This window comes from Ovis aries, chromosome 24 (genome assembly GCF_016772045.2).
Source record: "Ovis aries strain OAR_USU_Benz2616 breed Rambouillet chromosome 24, ARS-UI_Ramb_v3.0, whole genome shotgun sequence".
Taxonomy (NCBI): Eukaryota; Metazoa; Chordata; class Mammalia; order Artiodactyla; family Bovidae; genus Ovis; species Ovis aries.
The window spans coordinates 14,819,746-14,844,657 of record NC_056077.1 but is presented as its reverse complement, the minus strand read 5'-3'; the positions used below and the strand labels follow the sequence as shown (position 1 = coordinate 14,844,657).

General features: G+C 49.2%; 1 protein-coding gene across 5 annotated transcripts in view; it reads right to left on the bottom strand.

Annotated features, from left to right (window-relative positions):
• The window catches only part of ABCC1 (ATP binding cassette subfamily C member 1), a 155,489-nt gene extending 130,916 nt beyond the window's left edge, over positions 1 to 24,573 (bottom strand). For 4 of the 5 annotated variants that reach the window (XM_027961611.3, XM_027961612.3, XM_015104096.4 and 1 more), the window contains exon 1: positions 24,411 to 24,573. In XM_027961611.3, coding sequence (XP_027817412.1) covers positions 24,411 to 24,458 — 48 coding nt within the window. In that variant the 5' untranslated portion in view covers positions 24,459 to 24,573. Of the gene's footprint in view, positions 1 to 221; positions 484 to 24,410 lie in introns of all 5 variants that reach the window. The other variant, XM_060406312.1, reaches the window with a different exon arrangement.
• Between the last annotated feature and the right edge of the window lie 339 nt (positions 24,574 to 24,912).

The following is a 24,912-nucleotide window of genomic DNA, read 5'->3' as shown; positions in this document are numbered from 1 at the left end:
AAGGGATGACTAAGACCCAGGATCATTTTAACTCTGTTAGGTTTTCACCTTGCACTGTTGTTATTGTTCAGTTGCTAAGTCACCTCCGACTCTTTGCGACCCCATGGACTGCAGTATGCCAGGTGTCCCTGTCCTTCACTATCTCCCGGAGCTCCCTCAAACTCATGTACATGGAGTTGGTGATGCCATCCAACCATCTCATTCTCTGTCATCCCCTTTACCTCACGCCTTCAATCTTTCCCAACATCAAGTTCTTTTCCAATGAGTCAGCTCTTTGCATCAGGTGGCCAGAGTATCGGAGCTTCAGCATCAGTCCATCCGATGAATATTCAGGATTGATTCCCTTTAGGGTTGACTGGTTTGATCTCCTTGCTGTCCAAGGGACTTTCAAAAGCCTTCTCCAGCACCACAGCTCAAAAGCATCAATTCTTTGGCTCCCAGCCGTCTGCTCTCCTGACATATGCTGTCCTTAAACCTAACAATCTTAAAAACAAATTAATAAATATACATAAACCCTCCCTCACTCACTTCATTACCTCGGTAAGAGGACACATCTAGAAGGAATTTGTTTGCATTTTTTTCTCGTTAAAGAAAAAAATTAATGCAATGTCTTTTCCTGTTGCCGTCTTGCTTACAACTAGATTAATCTGCTCCCTTAACCCAAGGTTCCTCACCTCCACCCTAGTGACATTTGGAACCATTTTAATTCCCTATTGTGGAGCTGCCCTGTGCATTGTGGGATGTCTGGCAGCATCCCTGGCCTCTACCCACCAGAAGCCAGCAGCATCCTCTGCCCACTCCCAGTCACGACAACAGAGCTCATCAATGTCCCCGAGAAGCTTAACTGCCCCAGTTTTGATCCGCTGTCATAGCAGCTTTTCTCTCTGGCCCCACTCCCGCCACGGATACCTAGTGACTCTGAAAACCTGCCCACCTGCCCATTCATTCATATGTGTGTCGCTTCAGTCCCATCCTGACGGTTGCCCGCCAGGCTCCTCTGCCCATGGGATTCTCCAGGCAACACATTTACTAAACCTCACTTTGTAACAGGAGTGAACCAGAAACATCCACATTTGTATCCTGCTCTCAAGAAGTTTAGAACTTTGTGCAGCAGGTAGGGCAGGTAGATACACAAGTGGCTAAAGGATTTTAAAAGCCCTAAGTGCCATCAAAGACATACACGTAAACGGCAAGATGTTTTCAGAAAAGGGAGAAGGGTTCGTTCCAAAGCGAACAGGAAGAAAACTCAGCTTCCTCCTCCACATGGCAAGGACAATAATACCTACTTCTCAGAGTCATCAGGAAGACTGAATCCACAGAGCACGTTATTTCATCTTCATCCCCAACCCTCTGGAGTGGGTACTATTGCTCCCATTTTGCAGAGGAAGCGACCAAGGCACAGAGAGGTAAAGGAACTTGCCCAAGGTGGCACAGCCTTGCGGCCAAAGCAGACTTTAGCCAGTGGGCAGGCTGGCTCACTACGGCAGGTCCTACCTCCCTGAGAAAATACACACGCGACAACAGACGGGTACCCAGCCACCACTCCCTGCCACTGCACTTTCCACTTGGGAACTCAGCAGGCTACTGCCTGTAGGCAAAATTTTAAAGGGAGGGGCCCCAGGTGTGCTCATATGCAGACAGGAGGGAAGGGCACTCTAAGAGGAGCCCTGGGCAGGATGGAAGGTAGCTGCTAGACAAGCTTGGGGCGTGAGTGGAACAAAGAAGTGGAACAAAGTGCCAGGAGGGGACTGGGTGACAAACAGGGCTGGGAGGGCAGGCCAGGGCCTGAACGAGTTAAGCAAAGCAGAGCAGAGATTCACTGAGGATTCCACCGGCAAAGTGCTGTATCACCGACACACTGCAAAAGCTCCAGGGAGTTGTGAAACCCAGAGAGAAAATTTCCTGGCTTACTCTTCTCATTCCCTTCTCTTGAATCGGGCCAAGAACAGGAAACTGGGAAAGCCACCTCATCCGTAAAAAAAAAAAAAAAAAAAAATCCCCTGGAGACACTATCGCAGTCCCTGCCCCAGAGCCTTCCAACCCAAAGAGTTATAGCTCGCTCACTTCCCCATCCCGGGGTCCCTACACCCAACTGATACCTGAATTCTGGGCTCTGCATCCGCGCCAGGAGCCGTCACAGTGGAGACGGCCCAGAGCAGGCCCTGTTAAGGGAGGACCACGACTCAGTGGCCAAAAGCACAAGCTTTGGAGCAGAAGGCCTTGAATCCTACCCCCACGGCTTCCTGGCTGTATGGCCTTGGGGGAGTCAATCCACCTCTCTGACTTTAAGCCACTCATCTCTCATTGGACTACTGGCAGTCAATGTTATGGGACTTCCCCGACGGTCCGGTGGCTAAGACTCCAAGCTTCCACTGCAGGGGGCACAGGTTTGAGCCCTGGTCAGGGAACTAAGACCCCAAGTGGCATGCAGTGTGGCAAAACGACGGCGACAGAAACCAAAAGCACTCAGTGTTGGGGACGGGGGTGGCCACGGGGGTTAAGCACGCTGCTGCTCCTTCTCCCGTATTACCGTGGTTGCCGTTCAGTCGATCAGTCGTGTCCGCCTCTTTGTGACCCATGGCCTCAGCGCGCCAGGCTTCCCTGTCCTTCACTATCTCCCTGAGCTTGCTCAAACTCCTGTCCATCAAGTCGGTGATGCCATCCAGCCATCTCATCCTCTGCCGTCCCCCTTCTCCTCCTGCCTTCAATCTCTCCCATCAGGGTCTTTTCCAACGAGTCGGCTCTTTCCATATTACTATTACTGCCACTGTTATCGGCACTGTCACCATCGTCATCATTTCAGTGAGGACAGCTGCTCATAAAGCCACGTGCCAGAATGCTGAAGCCTCCCCCAGGAGACTTTCTTTCATCTCTCCGGCTCCAGGCTTAGTCATCTGACGTAGTCTGTTGGAAAAGACTCCACTCTGTCCCACCCGCGTCCTCCAACCACAGCCACAGACCTGCAAGCACCCACAATATGTGAGTCACTCTGTGTCTGACTCTTTGCAACCCTATGGACTGTAGCCCACCAGGCTCCTCTGTCCATGGGATTCTCCAGGCAAGAGTACTGGAGTGGGTTGCCATTCCCTTCTCCAGGGGATCCAGACCCAGGGATCAAACCCAGGTCTCCTGCATCACAAGCAGACTCTATACCATCTGAGCCACCACGGGGGACCTACAACGGCCACTGTCAAACAGGCCACTACGGCCACAACCAGGGACACTCCCATCACAGTGGAGATGGTGCCACCCTTGAGAGCCTAGACCCTGGGCCAAACATCGGGAACGCCATCCAGCTCTACTACATATGAGCTGTAAGATCTTGCGAAGTCACATAACAGGCCCAGGACTCAGTTTCCCATCTGTAAAATGGGGATGATAACAGTCTATTAACCTCATAGGGCTGTTTTGAGGATTAAATGGAAATTGTTTCATACACGGCTGGGGACTAACGAGCACCGTGAGTATTAATCATCAGTTTCACTGGATCTCGGAAGGCACAGTTGTGCCCCCATTTTGGCCCATGATACTCTCTTTGGCCCCTGACCTCTGATGCTCCAGCCTCAATGGCCTCCCCGTTGCTCTTCAATCACACTCAGCTTTTCCCCATGTTAGGGCCTCACACCCGCTGTTCCAGCTTGGAATGCCTGTGGCCTAGCTAGCTCCTCCTCCTCTTTCCAGCAATGCTGGAGGAGAGAGGCTACCCGTCTCAAGTGCCCCCTTCCTGGTTCTTCACTAGGACCTAACTCTGTGTATTCCCTTCCTTTCCATGTTTACAGGGCAGCACAGGACACGGGTTAGCATCCAGACTCGAGCCAGACAGCCTGGGTTTGGACCCAGCTCTGCCATCTACCAGCTGGGTGACTTCTCCTCTCTCTGCCTGTTTCCCCATCAGCCTCTATTCTACTACCATCGGGATGGAATCACTGGGACTTACAAAGAGCTTAGTACAGTCCTCGGAGCTTCAGAAATGCCCACAAGTCAGCACTCTCAATTAGCTCCTAGCCGAGTTTTAAATGGCCCTCTTAGAAGACAACCTGTAACCTCCCCACAGTATGACCAAATTCAGGAGGCGCTCATTGAGGACTTGTTCAACCAACAAAAGGAGGGGATGAATAACTATCTGCCGAGCAATCCAGAAACACACAAAGAAAAGCCGGAACCTCTGTCCCTGCCTGTGACCCAACAATCCCAGCTATGGGCACGAGTCCAAAGGAAATAACCCAAATGGCAAGAAAAGGAACAATTTCACATGCCGGGCTGTTCTCAGTGACAACCAGGAAGCTCCCAGGCACGCAAGACCTGAGCAAACAGTGGCAGGGGATCCTGCTAAAAATGACCCAGCTGTCAAGAACCAGACCCGGGGCCACCTCCGGCCCTGGAGAAGCTGCCAGTAGAGGGGGGGCGGGCACTGACCACCCGGCCTCGTGCCCTCTGATGAGGGTTGTTTGTGGGGCTTTTTGTTTGTTTCTGGCCATGCCGTGCAGCATGAGGGATCTCAGTTCCCACAAAAGGGACTGAACCCGTGCTCCCCCTGCAGTGGAAGCTCGGAGTCTTAACTACTGAACCGCCAGGGAATTCCTTCTGACCAGGGTTTCTAACCTGCACATAAAGGCAGACCAAGAACAAGAGCGCAGACCCCATCTACAACCACCAGGGAGCTGTGGTTACGGGTCAGGGAAAGACCCCATGCCAAGGAAACACTTGGTGCTGAAGGTGAAAAGGGAGGCGTGTCTTTTTCCGGAGTGGTTTAGAGACCCTCAGAACAAGTCCTTAAATCGCCCCAGGTGTGGTCTCAACCTGTCTAGTCCCTGAAACAAACCTCTGAGGACACGGGTCCCATTACTAGTCTCCAGTTAACAGATGCTTAAACTGAGGCACAGAATAAAGGGCTTCCTGACCTGGAGCAAGGGGCTGGTGTTACCTAGAAGACCAGAAGTGATCGGTGGCTAACTCAGGGGCCAATCAAGGGGCCTATGTTGCTGTCCAGTACTCTTTCCATTTCCACTTCCTCCTGGATCCTCAGATTTCACTTTGAATCAGAGCGGGGACTGCTGTGTGACAATGACTGATGATGAAGATGGCAATAACAGTGATAGCGAGCAACAGTAATGATAACATCACTTCACAATCATAGGAGCAGCACCTTAGCTGTATATTAACTCATGTAATTTTACCACTCTATGAGGCAGGCACTCCCATCACCCCTGTTCTGCATACGTGAGAAAACGGGAGGCAGAGAGGCAAAGTCACTTTACCAGGTCACACAGCGGGTAAGCAGCAGAATCAGGCATCTGAATAGAGGCTACAGCAGCTCCCCATGCAGCTATTTCACTGTAAACAATTTTCCTAACTGGCCTCCATGAGGCAGGGAGGCGGTGGTCTCACTTACACTTAGCATCGGACCTACAACAATACAAGGATTCATACACAGAAGAGGGAGGAACCAAAAACTATTATCTTACTGCATCGATTCAAAGACCCGTGTTTCTTCACACGGTATCTGCGTCTCGCGATCTATGCATCCTACAATCTCTGCCGGCCATGCTTTCCTAGCCCAGCATCTCTGAGACGGGAATAAAAGTCACCACTGCCGGCCTTGTGGGTCTGATGAGACGTGGCGTGCCTCTCTCTACACCCCAGGCTCTTCTCTAACACTACTGCACATTAGGATGGCAAAAGACTTTTTTCTAAGTTTCCAGAATCAAGAAGGAGAAATGAATGTAACCCTTGCTGCTGCTGCTGCTAAGTCGCTTCAGTCGTGTCCGACTCTGTGCGACCCCATAGACGGCAGCCCATCAGGCTCCCGTGTCCCTGGGATTCTCCAGCCAAGAACACTGCAGTGGGTTGCCATTTCCTTCTCCAATGTATGAAAGTGAAAAGTGAAAGTGAAGTCGCTCAGTCGCGTCCGACTCTTCGAGACCCCATGGATCACAGCCTACCAGGCTCTTCCATCCATGGGATTTTCCAGGCAAGAGTACTGGAGTGGGGTGCCATTGCCTTCTCCAGAATATAACCCTTACATCTTAGCAAAGCTAACTCCCGAGAGGCAGACATCACTCCCACTCCCTCACTGTGGCTCCATAACAACTCAATTAACTTTAATGGGGGTGGAGGAGGATGCGTATAATTGTCAAGCTACCTGACTGGGCCACCCCAGGCAAAACTACCAGCAGCTTGATCTGATCATCTCCACCTGCCAGCTGCCTTCTTGTCTCCACAGCTCCTTCCACGGGCCCTTGCCCAGGCCAGGTTGTTTTTGCCAAACCCAGGCAGAGAGGAGGCAATAAAATCTCCTACTCAACTGAGTATGTACAGCCCTTTCCAAAAGGCCACGGTTTCTGCCTAGCTCCACAAGAGAAACCCTGTCGCCAGCACGGTGTTCTTTCCGAAACACGTCCTCAGATAGGACTTGCCCGGGAAAGGGGATATCATTTCAACCACTTCCAGCTCTACAAGCTCTCTTCACCCCGGTTTCTGTAAGGTCCCTGAGGAGGAGCAATCTGCTGAATTCAGGTCCACATGTAAACTACTTCTCGGGTTTACTGGAGATTGGACTCCTTGGCTGTGGGAACACGCCTAAAAACTACAAGCAAGCTTCAGATGTAAAGGGTTCCCCGGCCTCTACCCACTGGATGCCAGGGGCGACCACCAAAAATGTTTCCACTGTTGGCAAAAGTCCCCTGGGGGCAAAACTCCCTGGAGGAGAGAAGCAGTGATCTAGTCAGTTTGCAGAATATCCTATGTTTTCCTTTAGTGGTGACATATTTAATAACTGTTAGGTAAATACAAGAATATGACCAACCTGAAACTTCACAGACATTCTAAAGTGATATGAAACTTCTTTGCAGGGGGGATAAGTTTATTTAGGTTACAAAAAAGTGGACTTATTTAAACTACTAAGTAAGTATGTGGCAGACACTACTGGCTAGCTTACTCAACAGTCTTTCCCAACTCCCTTCTGTTTTGCTGCCTCCCACTGCTGCTGCTGCTAAGTCACTTCAGTCGTGTCTGACTCTGTGCGACCCCATAGACGGCAGCCCACCAGGCTCCCCTGTCGCTGGGATTCTCCAGGCAAGAACACTGGAGTGGGTTGCCATTTCCTTCTCCAATGCATGAAAGTGAAAAGTGAAAGGGAAGTCTCTCAGTCGTATCCGACTCTTCGCGACCCCATGGACTGCAGCCCACCAGCCTCCTCTGTCCATGGGATCTTCCAGGCAAGAGTACTGGAGTGGGGTGCCATCTCAAAGCATAAAACCAAACGCTCTTTTCCTACCTCCTTTACAGATAGAGGTGGCCATGAGATTTACTTTCCTGAATAAAAAGTAGGTAAATGAAGCTGGTGTGTTCCTTCTTTCCTCCTACCTTGAACCTAGATGTGATGGTTAGAGCTACAGCAGCCATTCTGCAGCCTTGAGGAAAAGACAAAGAATATAGCGTCAGTCCACTAGGTTGCTAATCCAATGCCAGCAACTTGTCAGAGGTAGTGGACCCTGTGATACATAGAAAAACAGATACCTTGATGTTTAGGCCACTGGAGTTACACTTTGTTTCTTGCAACCAAATGCAATCCTAATGGTGATGCACTGAGATATAAATGTCAAGACCGTGAAGAATACACACAAACAACTGAGGGTGAGACAGCGGAGAGGAGAGCAGGCACTGAGGTCTAACTGGAGGGTTTGAACACCACCTGCTTACATCCTCTGCCAGCTGTGTGAATATGAGCAAATTTAACTGTGCCTCTGTCTCCACATCTAAAAAAGGGATCATAAGAGCACATACTCAGCATTACCATAAGCTGAAAACAAACCATTCACAGAGAAGGATTTACTACTTGACAGAATAATCCTCAATGTATGTTATTTATTCCTAGAAGTGAATTCTTACCAAAGTCACCCAGGAAAATAGGAATACAGACTAGAATTGATTTAGCCATTGGTTTAAGGATTCTGTGTAATAGCCCTGCCTCGGTGCTAAAGGTGACGCGAGGGGAGGGAAAAGCAAGCATCCGAGGCTTTCTGGAGGATCCACGTCTAGAGTCCAGGTCTGTCTCCTCACAACACCCCCCTCTTCTTTCCAAGTTCCAGCCACAATGGTCTTCCTTATTAAGCTGAAGCTTCTGCACATGCTTTATTCCACTGCCTAGAACATTCTAACTTTCTGCTTTAGCCTATATAGCAAACTGTTTTACCCCAATATCCACTCTTCCTGAACCCCTAGGATTGATCTTCAGCTGAGCACATGTTTATTGAGAAAGGAAACTACATTTCCCAGACTCCTTTGCAGCAATGCGGTCATATGACTAACTTACTGGCCATGTGAACAGAAGTGGGATGTGTACAGAAGTGATGTGGGTGACTTCTGGGTTGCACCCTTCTGCTTCCTTCCCTCTGGCTGGAGTTGACATGGGGGTACACATTCTTGATTCACAATGAGGGCAGCACCTGGGATACCAGAGCAACGAGACAGGAGGAGTCTGGGCCCCTGGCATCCTCAGGGACAGAGCTGCCATGCCAAGCTGGGATTTTTTACACCACAGAGAAATGGTTGTTGTTTACTCACTAAGTCGTGTCCATCTCTTTGCAACCCCATGGACTGTAGCCCACCAGGCTCCTCTGTCCATGGGATTCTCCAGGCAAGAATACTGGAGTGGGTTGCCATTTCCTTCTCCAGGGGATCTTCCTGACCCTGGGATCCAACCCGCATCTCTTATGTCTCCTGCACTGGCAGGTGGATTGTTTACCACCAGGGAAGCCCAGAGAGAAATTCGCTTCTATCTTAAGCCACTGTGTTTGGGGTCCTTGTCACATAGAGCTACATTTATATCCTCACACAATCTCCCCACTCAGGGAGTCTCTTCTTTCCATCCATGGATCAAATAAAACCCCTCCTGCACTCACTGAGCACCACTAAGCCCCACTTCACAGCCTTTCATGGCTATGATTTTCCACTCATTTGTTCAATCTCCCACAAGACTGGAACTCAAGGATGGTGGGGAGCCCTGCTCTGCACATCTCTGGATTCCCAGCATCAAGTTCAGGGCAAGGATAATCAGGAGCCCCTCAGAGAATGCAGACTGAATGGGGCCAGGCCACGGGACCAATGGGCAAGAGCTCTGTCCTCACAGCCCTGTGGCACTGACCCTCAGAGGCTCTGTCTCCTGCCAGGGGCATCCGAGAGGGTGGAACAAGTGCCCCTCTGACACCCATGCAACCTTGCTTCACATCTTCCCCAGATGTCCCTTACACAGAAGTTAAAAAACAAGGCTATCCAACCGCCTAGAAAGGAAATAATTATTAGCAAATTATATAATTAGGCTCATGTTGACACTTCAAGTAAATATATTCATTAAAAGTGGGTGGAATCCAAGATGAACAGTAAATGAAACACAGAGAACATTTTCATAAAGCCTCACTCTTGTTTTTAAAAAAACATCTTAACATGTGGGATATGCAGAGGAAAGGAAGTGAAAATTAAGCTGCCCATAACAGATAATCTCTAGAAGAGCGTAATTTTGGAGGACTGTCACGTTTTACTCTACTAGTTCCTGTCTTATTTCATTTTGTACTGGATCTCTTGTAACGTCAAAGAAGAGAATACGAGAAAAGTCCCTTTAAGTAATTCAATCATGACCATGTTTACAGTAACTGAAAACCTGGAACTTCCCAAGTATGCATCCGTCAGCAGCTCTCAGCTGTCAGAGCCCACCTTCATCCCTGTGTACTTAGGCACTTAAACACGTCTTCTGAATGCCAGACGACAAAGAAAATGTCCAGAACGAACCTTCCCACCCATCAGCCCAGTTTCAGAGCTGACACCCAACACCCCAGCATGCCTCACCCAGACCCTGACACCCTACAGACACCCTGTAACAGCTGGGCAAATTAGCTTGAATCCTCAGATGCTGGGGACGGAGGTCTGAACCCCTGAGATCAGGCTGGGCTCCATCCTCGTTCTGCCAAGGCCTGCATGAGCCCAGAGGCTGCAGGGAGGTGATAAACCAGAAGAGAATCACCACAGTAGAAATCCCCACGCTACTGCCAGCGACTGTCCGACCCAGTCCCCTCCAGGCCAGCCTCCTACAGAAACACAGCACGTGCCTGCTGAGCTTTTCTGAGCTTCCTCTACATCCTGCCTCTTTTCTTTCCAAATCTGAGAGATTCACAGCAAGATCGTGATCCTCACTTTACAGATGAGGACACTGAGGTTCCCAGAAGTTAAGCAACTGGCCCAAGGTTGCACCAGCCTGGGAACTGGCAGGACCGGTTTTCGAGCCTCGGCTCCTGAACCTGGCCTTGAGACCCCAGCTGTATACATCCTTGGCTTTCTCTAGTGCTGCACCTTCCCCTCACCCAATTGGTGGCTTCAGCTACCAATTCTCTGATCCCCCCCCCCCCCCACCTCCCCCGACTAATATCCATCCTCTTTGGGAATAAGAGGGTCTGACCCAGGGATAAGCCCTCTCTCCAGCCCCTCCCCACCAAATACGCAAATGAACTGGAAGGGGGCCAGCTCTGACTCCAGCATCAAGTGTGAAATGGTCCCCCTAGATCCTCCAGGGATCTCAGTAGACAGAAGCACACTGCTGGTGGGAATGGAAACTGGTACACACACTTTGGAGAACAGTATAGAGATCCTTTTAAAAAACTTAAAAATAGAGCTACCATATGACCCAGCAATCCCACTCCTGGGCATATATCTGGAGAAAAACATGGCTCAAAAGGATACATGCACCCCAGGATCACTGCACCACTGTTTACAATAGCCAAGACATGGAAGCAACCTAAATGCCCACTGACAGAGAAACGGATATCCACACATACAATGGACTATTACTGAGCCACTAAAAAGAATGAAATAATGCCATCTGCAGCAACATGGATAGACCTGGAGATTATTATACTAAGTGAAGTAAGTCAGAAATAAAAAGACAAATATCGTAATATCACTTACGTGCAGAATCTAAAAAAAATAAAATGGTACAAATGAACTTACAGAACAGAAACAGACTCATAGTCTTACAGAATGAATTTATGGTTACGAGGGGAAGGATAGGTTGAGAGTTTGGGACTGACATGTCCACACGGCTATATTTAAAAGAGATAGATAACCAGGGCTTCCCCGGTGGCTCAGTGGTAAGGAATCCACCTGCCAATGCCAGAGACTCAAGTTCGATCCCTGATCCAGGAAGAGCTGACATGCCTCAGAGCAGCTAAGCCTGCAAGCCACAACTACTGAGCCTGTACTTTGGAGTCCCGGAGCCGAAACAAGAGAAGCCTCCGCATTAAGAACCTTGCTCTCTGCAACTAGAGCAAAGCCCAGGCAGCAACGAAGACCCAACACAGCCAACAATAAATAAACCATTAATACAGACAACCAACAAGGACCTACTATAAAATAAATAAATAGATAGATTACTTTAAAAAAGAAAAGAAAGGAGAGCCCCATTGCGCTACCATCCTCAGAGTCTAACTTACCACGTGCCTTTTCTCCTCGGCCCAGGGTGAGTGAAATTGCTTCTGAGGAAGAAGCCTTATCAAAGAGCTCCTGGATAATCTGAATTACTACCGGGTCACCTTCCCCAGCACCCTGGAGTTTCAGCTTTCCCCTGGGCTTCCGGGTCTCCAGCCTGACAAGGCTGATTAGAGGATCGGGGGAAGGCACTGCCACCAATGTACACGTATCATCTGCTCTAAGTCATCGTGGAAACAACCACCACAATGATGGGCGCCCTCTGAGAGGCCCTGCTAGAGCCGAGCTACCACCTTCTTAAAAACAAGCTGGGCTTGTTGCAGACAGGAAATAAAACATTTTCGATGATTTTAAATATTCTCTCCACTCCAAACAATATGTTCTACAGAAGTAAGTCAACAGGCACTACCATATGATATTCATTATAATGTTCTCTTTGAAAGAAAGAAAAAAAAAAAAGAAGGGGGAAACAGCAACCTAAATGTCAAACCACAGGCAATAATTATGTAAATTACAGTCCACCAATACCAGAAACTACTGCTCGGACATTTAAAGGTATAATTACAAAAGTTGTGTAGGAACATGGGAAAATTCTCACAAGAATAAATGAAAACGCAGGAAAGAAAAGACCACGTAACCATCTGGACAAGATCCGGATGTTAACGCACCAACAAACAACGGCCGATGGGAAAACATGAACAAAAGAAGCAAGAGTCCCAATATACCGAGTGTGCCCACAAATTAACAGGAAGGAGCAAACCAGAGAAAAACGCACAAAAAGGACAATTACATGCACACAAAAGAACGCAAGAATCACCAAGGAATGTGTCGTAGGATGCTCAACTTCTAACTTCTAAGAGAAATACCGGCGAAAATAAGATATCTTTTCTGTCCATCAAATTAACAGAAGTCAGCCATGTACAGGGCTGGGAAGGATGCCGAGAAATGGGAATTCCCAGTCCCTGTCGCTAGGAATGGACTTGCTACAACCTTTCTGGAAAATAACCAGCCAATGCCCACTGCATATGTGTGTGTTCGGTCATGTTCAACTCTCTGAGACCTCATGGACTGTGGCCCACCAGGCTCCTCTGTCCATGGGATTTCCCAGGCAAGAACATTGGAGTGAGCTGCCATTACCTACTCCGGGAGATCTTCCAACCCATGCACTGAATCTGCGTCTCTTGTGTCTCCTGCATTGGCAGGCAGATTCTTTACCACTGCACCACCTGGGAAACCCCAATACTCATTAAAAACTAAAATTTACAGAATTTTAACCCATGGACAAGGATGTTTACTGGAGCATTGTTTACAGAAGCCAAAAAATGGAAAACAATGCAAGCAATGTTATTAACTGGGAAACGGCTAAATCGATCATCACAGATCTATAACTTGGAATATTACACGATAGTTTAAGAATTACGGGTGAGATTATGTGTACTGCCATGGATCATGTTAAGCAAAAATAAAAGGTACAGTGATGATAATAATATAACCCACTTTATTTTTAGGCATATTATTTATGTTTGTAAACATTTCCATGATTACAGAGAAAGGACAGGAAGAATAGTTTGGTTATTGGTTAGAAAGAGTTAACACTTTATTTAAATACCTCTATGCTGTTTTCTCACAAGGAGTATCACTCGATGAACCAGAAAACTCTACAATTAAACTAGAAAGTTTACATGTAAAAAATAAGTAAGTCATGATAAAATAACATTTATTGTTTTAGCACGATAAAATTATGAGTAAAACTTTTACATGTTGTTGAACTGTTACTGTCAAAGTACTTTTTAAACAAAGAAGTCAAAAGATGTTTAAAATTTAAGCATATCTTTTTAAAATTAGAACATAAACCAATCACTCTCTGGACCAAATCCACTGGAAGGATGGTTTAACTGCTGGGCAAAATCCTCTCATACACAAGGAAGCAACATGAGTCTAGTCAATTCCCAGCCTGATCAATGCTTTCAAATGCCATGAGCACAACAGGTACTTAATAAACGCTGGTAAGTCCATTGTGTGTGTGCACTCAGCTGTGTCTGACTCTCTGGGACCCCATGGACTGCAGCTTGCCAGGCTCCTCTGTCCACGGAATTTTCCAGGAAAGAATAACGGAGGAGGTTGCAATTTCCTCCTCCAAGGGATCTTCACGACCCAGGGATCGAACCCACGTCTCTTGCACCTCCTGCGTTGGCAGGCAGATTCTTTATCACTGCGCCACTTGGGAAACCCAGTAAATCCACTAGTGGGAGTTTAAACCACAGCTGTCACTTGAGAATCAGAACTATCACATTTCTGACTCTTTGTGACCTCATGGACTGTAGCCCACCAGGCTCCTCTGTCCGTGGGATTCTCCAGGCAAGAATACTGGAATAGGTTGCCATGCCCTCCTCCAGGGGCTCTTGCCAACCCAGGGATTGAACCTCAGTCTCCCATATTGCAGGCAGACACTTTACCCTCTGAGCTACCGGGGAAGCACATGTATATTATCATATGTGAAAGAGATCGCCAGTCCAGGTTCCATGCAGGAGACAGGGAGCTCAGGGCTGGTGCACTGGGATGACCCAGAGGGATAGGATGGGGACGGAGGTGGGAGGCGGATTCAGGATGGAACACATGTACACCCATGGCTGATTCATGTCAATGTATGGCAAAACTACTATAATACTGTAAAGTAATTAGCCTCCAATTAAAATAAATAAATTTTTTAAAAAATAAATAAAGGAGACTCTAAGAAAAGCAAAGAGAAAGAAAAAGAACTGTCACATTTCAAAATGCACAGATCCCCCACCGAGCAATTTCTCAGGGGAAACTGACTCTGCTGAGTCATTTACACCTCTCCACAGAGAGTACCGAGATGAGCACCCCAGCCTGTCTGAGGCAGCACTGTTCACTCTGCAGAAAACTGGAACCAAAGACCCTGAAAGCAACCCAGGGAGGACTGGGTGAATACGCGGCACAGTCATGTAACAGGAGAGAGTACGGCTGGTAAAGTATTATTTCTTTTTCTTTCAATTTCCCTGGACTTAGCTCGGACAGAAAAATCAACACTGGTTTCTAAGCGAAAGGAGCAAGATGTAGAACGTTATTTAGAATATGAAACTATTTGGGGAGGGAAAAAGATATGCAATCTCTCCCTGCCCACTCACACTTCATACATATTTGCATATGCTTGAAATTTTCTAGAAGGACACCCAAGAAACTACCATCAATGGTGACATCTGGGAACAGAGCGCAGGGAGGGGAAGTACTGAAACTTTTACTTTCCCTTCATATTCTTCTAGAATACAGCTTTATTCTAGCATTTTTAAACATTTAAAAAATTTTTATTTTAATCGGAGGATAATTACTTTACAGCATTATGGTGTTCTTTGCCATGTATCAGCATGAATCAGCCACGAGTGCACATGCGTCCCCCCATCCTGAACCCCGCTCCCACCTCCCTCCCTACCCCATCCCTCTGGGTTGTCCCAGAGCACCAGCTTTGAGTGCCCTGCTTCATGCCTCGAACTTGCACTGGTCACCTGTTTTAGATATGGTGATATACATATTTCAATGTTATTCTCTCATATCATCCCATCCTCACTTTCTCCCAGAGCCCAAAAGTCTGTTCTTTACATCTGCGTTTCTTTTGCTGCCTTGCATATAGGATCGTTGTTACCGTCTTTCTAAATTTCATTTATATGGGTTAGTATACTGTATTGGTGTTTCTCCTTCTGACTTACTTCACTCTGTATAATAGGCTCCAGTTTCATTCACCTCATTAGAACTGACTCAAATGTGTTCTTTCTTATAGTTGAATAATATTCCATTGTGTATATGTACCACAACTTCCTTATCCATTCATTTGCCAGTGGACATCTAGGTTGCTTCTATGTCCTAGTTATTGTAAACAGTGCTGCAATAAACATTGGGGTACACGTGTCTCTTTCAATTCTGGTTTCCTTGGTGTGTATGCCCAGCAGTGGGATTACTGAGTCATATGGCAGTTCTATTTCCAGTTTTTTAAGGAATCTCCACACCGTTCTCCATAGTGGCTATACCATAAACTTTTTTTAAAGTTGCAACTTTTTATCTATTTAATATTTTATTTCTTTGGCTGCAGTGGGTCTGCATGGAGGCATCCAGGATCTTTTAGTTGCGGATCTTTTAGTTGCGGTATCTGGGATCTAGTTTCCTGACCAGGGATCAAACCTGGGCCCCCTGCATTGGGAGCACAGAGTCTTAGCCACAGGACCAAGAGGGAAGTCCCTAAAGTTGTAACTTCTAAAAGATAATTCTTTGAAAGCAATAGCATAATCAAAAGAGTTACTGTGCAAGACCTTCCAGGTCAATTCAACACCTATTTTAAAAAGAAGACTTTTTTAGCAACCCTTTAGAAAGTCATCTTAATCATATAAGAAAAGCACCTCATCATGTTAATGGGTCCTGAAAAGCCTCTGGAGGGGAATCAAGGGCAGTGGGGATTTCCAACCTGATCTGACCCTGAACAGTGTGGCCAATGTTCTGAAACAGATAAAAATATATAAACACATAAACTTAATTTTTAAAACCTGAGACCCATTCAAACCTAAATAAATCAGAAGACCATGATATCAGGGAGCAGGTAATAATGTTCCATCTCCCTGCCAAACTGCAGCAAGCTTCCTCCTTGGAATTTCCAGGCCCTTCTTAGTTGCACAAGTGATTTTATTAGTGCTGTAGGCATTTTGGTAGGAGGCTCCAGGCCAGATTTTCCTTAGATGCGCTCCACAGTTCCTTTGATCACTCCACGCACCTCAGGGCCTTTGCACGTGCTGTCCCCTCTATCTGAGATTCCATTCCCCCAGCCCTCGCACAGCCAGCTCTGCCATGGGTCAAAGGTCAAGAGTTATCTCCTTTGAAGACCTTCCCTGGACATACCCCTATCGCAGCTCACACCCTAGTTCATCCCAGTTCATGTCTTTGTGGCATTCGCCACTATCCAAAATCACGTTGGTCATCCCCAGCATCAGCTCCATGAGAACATGGGTCTCGTCCGCCTTGTTCATGGCTATATCCCCAGTGTCTAGAACAGTGGCAGTGCATCGCAGATGCTCAACTAAAAACACAAGACTGAATAAATGAATGAGTGAGAAATGGCTGTGGGAAGAACAGGAGAACGAACCCAGTTGTAAAGATCACACTCCAGTACTTGGCACCAGGGAAACACAGGCTCTTGATAACCACTCTCCAGGAAGGAGGGCACTCCAAGCAGGTAGCCAATAAAACATGAAGGAAGATTCTCACAGAGACAACTCACTGAGAGGGAAGGGAAAGTGAAAGTGAAGTCATATCCGACTCTTTGTGACCCCATAGACTGTAGCCTGCCAGGCTCCTCTGTCCATGGAATTCTCCAGGCAAGAATACTGGAGTGGGTTGCCATTTCCTTCTCCAGGGGATCTTCCCAACCCAGGGATCGCACCCGAGTCTCCCGCATTGCAGGCAGACGCTTTAACCTCTGAGCCATCAGGGAAGCCGAGAGGGAAGGGAGAAGCCTCATAAAACCTCAATTACTGCCTGAGGGCTGGACGCCACCCTCCCTGGACATCTAGACCCATTTTCCAGGACCTGGCAACCTCCCCCGCGGAGATGCAATCCCACAATTAAACCAAGGGGACACTTAAGTAGAATCTCCACTTTGCAACTGTCCACCTCTCCTGGAGCAGTTTAAGATGCAGGAGAAGCTGATCTCTCTAGACAGGCACTTCACTCTGGGGCCAAACCTTCACACCACCCCACCCTTTCCCACCCCTCTCCCCAGCCAGAATGGATTAGGGAAGAGCAGCCCCAGATGGAAACAGGCAGGCAAACAGCATGAAAACAGCTGCAGTCTCCTTCTCTGGCTAATTGGAGTTTAACCCTCTTCGCATCTCATTAAGCTTCTCCACGGCAACCCCAATAATCCAATTACGTGAGGTGTTCAATAGCCTAAAAACTCAGGGGGCTGCGGGTCGAGGCAAAAGTCTTGCCCCAGATTTCTTCTCCGGCTTCCTCCACATCAATGGCTGTGGGACTTCCCCACCCAGGGGACAGGTGACAACATCTGGAGACATTTTTGTCACAACAGGGAGAAGGTGCTACCAGCATCTCATGGGGAGAGACCAGGGCTGCTGCTCAACAGCCTACAATGCCCAGGGCGGCCCCACAACAGGGAATTACCTGGCCCAAAAGGTCCAGCATGTCCAGGCTGAGAAACTGCTCTACACCTACCAGCCCTCCCCTACGGGGGGTTCCTCATGGCCCAGCTTTGTCAAGATAAGTCGAGTCCCAGGCCTTCAACACAAAAGACCTGTCTGTCCCATTACCAGGTAAGGCTGGGGAAACACTGGCCTCAGGAAGTTCAAGTCCTTGTCAGTATCCCAAAACACTTGTTGTCATTCAGTCGCTCAGTCGTGTCCAACTCTTTGTGACAGTATGGACTGCAGCACACCAGACTTCCCTGTCCTTCACTATCTCCTGGAGTTTGCCCTAACTCATGTCCATTGAGTCAACAATGCCATCCAACCATCTCATCCTCTGTCTTTCCATTCTCTTGCCTTCAATCTTTCCCAGCATCAGGGTCTTTTCCAATGAGTCTTCTCTTCACAGCAGGTGGCCGAAGTACTGGTGCTTCAGTTTCAGCATCCGTCCTATCAGTGAATATTCAGGGTTGATTTCCTTTAGGATTGACTGGTTGGCTCTCCTTGCAGTCCAAGGGACTCTCAAGAGTCTTCTCCAGCATCACAGTTCAAAAGCATTTTACTAGCCATTTATTTCTTTCTGCAAAAGGTCCAGGCAAGTTTTTATGGGCTAGCATGTTACTGACCATTAAGATCTGATGAAATCTAGGCCGTATCCCACCATCAAAATCTGGAGCCAACATACAAAACCAGATGCTTGCTTCAAATTCCCTGGGCATTGATAATTTGTTCATCCAGCCCCCTCCTGCCAACACGACCAAGCCAGACAGAGCAACACCAAACTGGTGAGCCAGATCAGCCCCAGTCATCTCATCAATGGGCTTCAAAGCAGGAGACACTGACTCAAACACCTACAGGTCCAGATGGGCTCCATCAATGAAGGAAGCAGACCAAGGGAGAAAGCACAAAGGGAAAAAGGCAATGGATGCCAAGCCTTAGAAGTAAAGTAGCAATAAGGAGGGGAAGGGATCGTGCCAACCTGGGGCCAGCCTATTCTGGTAGGCTGCTCTGTCGGAGGGGGCAGCCCCAGCCGACAACCCACGACGTACAAGCGAGGGCCCTCGTGCAATCAGATCTCCTGATTTTCCAAAAGTCAGAAATGCAGATCATTCCATGAATTCTTCCCATCAGTAAATATCAGCAATCACAGTAATTCCACGTTAAAATAAAGCCAGAGCAGAACACTAGCAAGCTAGATCTAATCCCCCAATGGAACTTGTACCTCAAGACACTCAAATTCAAACGTTAATTGCACCTACTATATGCGCAACACACTGAGTCCTGGAAAAAGAGAGGCCAGGCTCAGTTCTCAACTTTGCAAGACGAAACATAAGCAGTCAGATGTGGAACCCGGAAGGCTCAGTCCACCTGGGTTTCCATTCCACACAGGTGAGGGTCTATTTCATCCTTAGAAGACTCTGGGAAGAGGCTTCAATCCAGCTCAAAAGTCACTCCAAAGCCTCCTGTCATTCATTCATTATTTACTGAGAATCTACTATGTTCCAGGCACTGAGGCTGGGATTACAGCCATAAGAACAACCACAGGCAAAAACCCCTTCCCCTGTGAAGCTGACCTTTTGGTGGGAGTTTACAGACAGTGAACAAAAGAAGTAAACAAAAGAAGTAGACTTATTTTGGCAGTAAGTGCTGGGTTGAGGGATTGGAGGGAGCCACAATGAAGCAGCAGGAAGTCCAGGAAAGGCTGCTTGGGCTGCCACTGGAACAAGGATCTGAAAGTCCACAAGCATTCTGGGCAGGGGAAACAGCAAGTGCAAAGGCCCCAAGGCAGCCGGTTCTGGAGCAAAGGGAGACAGACAGTGTGGTCAGAGAGGTGAGGGATCAGATGCTCTTAGGCCTTGTAAGTTTCTCTGAGGCCCTCTGGCTTTTTTCCTGAGGGATGCAAGGAGTCGCTGCAGGGTATAGGGCAGAAGCGGGAGAGGGTCTGAGCTGCATCTTTAACAGGATTCCTCTGGCTACAGGGCTGAGACCAGACTGCGGGGTCAAGGAGGGCAGCAAGGAAAGCACTGGGGGGGAACAGCCAGCTGCAGGATTGAGGCTGTGATGGCTCTGGCCAGAGAGGAAGGCAAGGAGGCAGTGAGAAGCAGGCAGATTTGGAAACATTCTGAACAGGCAACAGGGTTTGCTGATCAGATGTGGAATGGGAGGCAAGGACGAGAGTCACGGCTGATACAGGGTTTGGGCCTGAACTTCTGGGGCAGAGCTGCCCTGGTCAACTGAGACGGGGAGGGCTGGGGCAGTCAAAGGTGGAGGAGGCATAGGGGGAACGGGAGGGAGACCTCTAAGTTCATCATGGTGGCAGTGGCTTAGTTGCTAAGTCATATCTGATTCTTCATGATCCCATCGACTGTAGCCCGCCAGGCTCCTCTGTCCCTGAGATTTCCCAAGCAAGGATACTGGAGTGGGTAGCCAATCCTTTCTCCAGGGGATCGTCCTGACCCAGGGATCGAACCCAGGTCTCCTACATTGCAGGCAGACTTTTTACTGTGAGCCTCCAGGGAAGCCCAAGTTCCACGTGGGACATGGTAAACTAGCGACAACCAGGTGGAGATGTCGGTTCCAAAAAGCTGAGAATGTGAATGGAAAGAGAGATTTTTCATCCACCATCACGTTCCAAAGGTAAAGCTACCCAAACAGAGCCTGTCCAGCGGGGAGAAGGAGACTAGCTTCACCCTGCCAGGTCGTTTCAGAGAATCCCCTTTTCTCCTCCCAAAGCCATTTACCTTGTCATGCTGCCATTCTGGGCCTCAGCTGGGATGACAGAGGGGACGACCCCACCAGTTTCAGGGGCCCTGTGGCTCTGGAGAAGGAAATGGCAACCCACTCCAATGTTCTTGCCTGGAGAATCCTAGGGACGGGGGAGCCTGGTGGGCTGCCGTCTCTGGGGTTGCAGAGTCGGACACGACTGAAGCTACTTAGCTGTGGCTCTAGTCCGCATGGGAAGAGGAGACCAGAAGGAGGGGCAGACGTAGAGGAGAGAAACATGGAGGAAAGCACAGTGATGCGTCTAAAAACCCACAGGAAGCTTAAAGGAAGGAGAAAAAAATTGGCTCTTTCTACATTATAGTGAAGCCACAGGGAGTTAATTACGCCAGAAATTAGACTGACGCCAAGGTCAGACCTTACCCCAAGGAGAATTTCAAATGGCTTCTAAAATACTTTTGGGGACTTCCTTGGTGATCCAAGGGTTAAGACTCCAAGCTTCCAACGCCAGGGGTGTGGGTTCAATCCCTGGTCAGGGGAACGAAGATCCTACATATTGTGCAGTGTGGCCAAAAAAATGAAAAAATAAAACACTCCTTTCCTCCCACCTTTTGGCAACCAAACTGAATATTCAGGGGGTTACTGAGGTGGAAGAAGGCTCAGGGCATCTCCGAGGCAAATATCAACACTAGGACCAAATGATTAGCAGGACTCCATGAACCATGACACAGAGCCACCAGTCCGTTCACTCCCTGCAGCAGCAAGTACAGTAGCAAAAATTACCTAGAGCATTCCAGCTAGTGCATCACTTAAATTTACCGAGGGACACCTGTATAGCAGGGCTTCCCTGGCGGCTCAGTGGTAGACAACACGACTGCAACGCAGGAGAGGCAGGTTCAATCTCTGGATTCAGAAGATCCCCTGGAGAAGGAAATGGCAATCCACTCCAGTAGTCTTCCCTGGAGAATCCCATGGAAAGGGGAGCCTGGATGGCTATAGTCCATGGGGTCGCAAGAGTTGGACACGACTTAAAGAAATTAAACCACCAAACACCATACCAACTGTATACCAAGCAACAACATCCTAAGTACCTGCCAAGGATTTGCTTGGTACTGTGTTAACATCCCCATTATTCAGGTGTGGAAACTGAGGCATGGAGTTGGGGGGAGTGATTTGCCCAGGGAGTAGAGCCAGGATTTGAACTCTAGGGATCCAAGTACTGCTCAGAGCCGCCATACTCCACTGCTTACTGACTTGTCACTTACTTTTCAACATTTTCTGATTTTTCTACACTGGACTTGCAATAATAAACAATTTTTTGTTAAAAAATTAGCTTGCAAGGGGAGGCTCAGGCCTATTTGCCCAACCATCATTCAAACATCAGCCACAAAACAGCCCTTCCCACTTGCCCCACACCAAGCACCCTCAAAAAAAAAGCAAACCCAGGGCTGGTGAACTTGGCCCCTATTTTCCATTTAGATAACCAGGTTCCTCTTTTTTCATCCCAGAGCATTTGCCTGAGTGAAGGTGGTAAGTCAGCCAAACCCTCACCATGGGTTATTTCCACATCGTGTGGTTTTTCTGGCCCTTTCCTGGGGCTCAGAAGCAGGCAGACTCAGGAACAAAACTCTGATTAGAGTCTCAGGTGGGCTAGTCACGTTGATTTCTAAACACATGACCTTGGTCAAGAGAGGAGCCAGGCATGACCGGATGGATGGCCCAATCCCATGCCCCAGCTTAAGAAGAAGTCGGTCCAAAGGAAGGACCAGCAACTTGAAACACACAACTTCATCTCTGGAAAGAAAGCAATAACCATTGTTTACCTCTGTGCAGGGCATGGGCTGAGTGGCTTGCACAGATGAACTCATTTTACTCTTCAAAACAACCGCAGGAGGTTGAGACTGTGGGGGCCCACACCCCTATTTTACAGATGAGGAAGCTGAAGCACAGACAGACATAGTGGCTTGCCCGAGATCACATAGTTACCTAGTGGCTGGCAGGTTAGTCTCTCCTGCCCTTGAGTGGGTGCCCTGGGAAACACAGAAGTCACCTGCTTTTGATTACATTCGGTTTCTCAGCCTACCTGGAAGTGCTCATGCCCCCGCTGCCTGCACTCAAACCCTGGTTCCAGGGCACCTTGAGAAACTGGGACAACCAGTGAGTCCAGAAATCCAGAGGGAGGAAGGGCAGAGGAAAGTCTGCAAGGCCAAAGACTGGCAGGGAGATGGAGGGCCTGGCAGAAGGGAAAGCCAACCACCTGGCAATTTCTGTAGCAAAAGTCCTTGCAGGAGAAAAATAAAAAACAAAACACACAACTGACTTCCTCAGATGAGCTTCTTCAACTAAATAGAGGACACCCCCAAACCCATTCAATGTTGGAAAACCTGATGCCATCCATCAACCGCCAGTTGCCATCAATAAAATACATCCTGGTGAAGAACTCATGGTCACCTATTTTATCCCCTCTGTAATTCAGAACAAAATAAACAAGGAAATTCTCCAGTATCACAGCAACATTAGGCCAGATCCCCATCTGATTCTTGCAGAAATAATCTTGTTGTTGCCACACTGGGTACTGGGAGCAAGGACTCCTCAGATTTTCCTGTCTCTGCTAAGTATAATACTACTTTGCAAGTCTGCTCCCCAATCAATCCTGGACCTTGAGTGTAAAGCATCTGTACTATTTCCAGCCCCCAAGTAAATCCCGTTGGCCTGAAAATGTGAGACACAGCCAGATGTGTGTGGTTGTTCTAACAAGTGATACCTACCACCCCATCACCCCAATAAACCCTTCCCATGGGGCCCTCAAAGATGACTTATCAACACTCCAAACGCAGCCTTCGAGGAGAGGACCACAAAACAGAACAAGAAGGTATTTGGAGATGCTAATCGCTGGCTCCAAAGAACCAGGAGTGTTTCCCGATTCCTAAACAAAAGTGGGAAAACTATCCTGCCCAGGTTTGCCTACTGTTAATAATCAAGAGAGTAGGACACAGAAGTGCTTCCTGTAACAGACGCAAATCGTATTAGAGAGAAACTAAAGCCCAAGACACTGGGGATTAAGCCAGAGTGGCCTCCGGAGACCCGGCCAGCCTCAACAGCAAAGATTCAGAAGGAAGCTGGGGTTGGTCCCCACACAGAGGAGCCGCGGGTCTCAGGTGTGGAACGGCACAAAATCCACTGGTACCAGGACCCTTGGGTATCCTCAGCTGATCCCCAAATCTGACCCCAGGGTCAAGCAAGTCAGGGCGGGGGTGAGCAGCCCCACCTTCTTTCCTGGCTATTCCTGAAACTTCCCTAATTCTTCCCCTGTCCCCTCAAACTTGCCCCCCCCCAACCCAGACCCACAGTAATTAAACCGAAGTAAAGTAAAAGATGTCAAAAACATGCAACCACAGGAAATTAACGTGTATGCAAAATAACTGGGGAGGGGGCAAACCTCAAGTCAGCCACTGGAAGCCCCTTTCCACAGTCTGAGCCCCTCCCCAGCTCAGCCCTTTGGCAACCGGGTGTTTGTGAAAGCGGGGTTCCAAGCCACAAAGGAGATGGGGGAACTTAAGCAGGGAGACACCCCCATCTCTGGCGTCTTCGTCCGTGGAAGGTTATTTTCAAGCGGAGGGGGAACCCCAGAGAAGAAAGGGCCCCTCTTCTCGGCCCCCTCTCCCAGGCTCTGGCCCCTCACCTTTCCCAAAAAGCCCGAGAGCCGGGCATTTGCAACCCCTCCCCAACGCCCTGCTTCCCTGGAACCCAGTCACCCAAGTTTTCCGCCCCCATCAGCTGCGCTCCCGAAGGGGGCCGGCTGAGGGCAGGGTGGGGAGCAGGCCCCGCCAGGCCGGCTGCGGGGAGGAGAGTGCGGCGTTGGGGTGGCAAGGGACCCCGGGACCGCGGGCCCAACCCGCCCGAGCCCGGCGCTTCCCTCCGCCGGCCGGCCTCCCAGCCCGCCGGCCGCCCTCCCTGCCGCTCCCGCTCGCGTCCGCCGGCCCCGCGCGATCCCAGCGGCCGCCGAGCACGTACCCAGAAGGTGTCGGAGCCATCGACGCTGCAGAAGTCCCGGAGCGCCATGCGGCCGGCTCGGGCACGGCGGGCGGCGGCGGGCGGACGGGCCCGGCTGCTGGCGGCGGCGGCGGCGGTGGCGGCGAGGGCGGGAGGCAGCGACGGAGGGAGCCGGGGCCGCAACGCCGCCTGGTTGGCCGGCGCGTCACGGCGATGCGGCGGCCCCGCCCCGCCCGACCCCGCCCCGCTCACCTCGCCCGGCCCGCGTGGGCCACGCGGAGAGGCTGCACGCTAGACCTTGCGGCCGCCAGGACCGGACCCCCGCCCTCCCCAGGCGCCCGATCCCACCCCCACCATACCCCCATCAGAGGCTCGGGAAAGACCGAGCGCGACCCTTGCGTCCAGACCCCAGACCAGTTTTCAAATCCTGTTGTAGCAACATCGAGACGACAGCAACAGTAATAGAAACCAGCAGGGGCAAAAATATGCACTGATCCCTCTATGAGCGCAGAGCGCCAGAGTC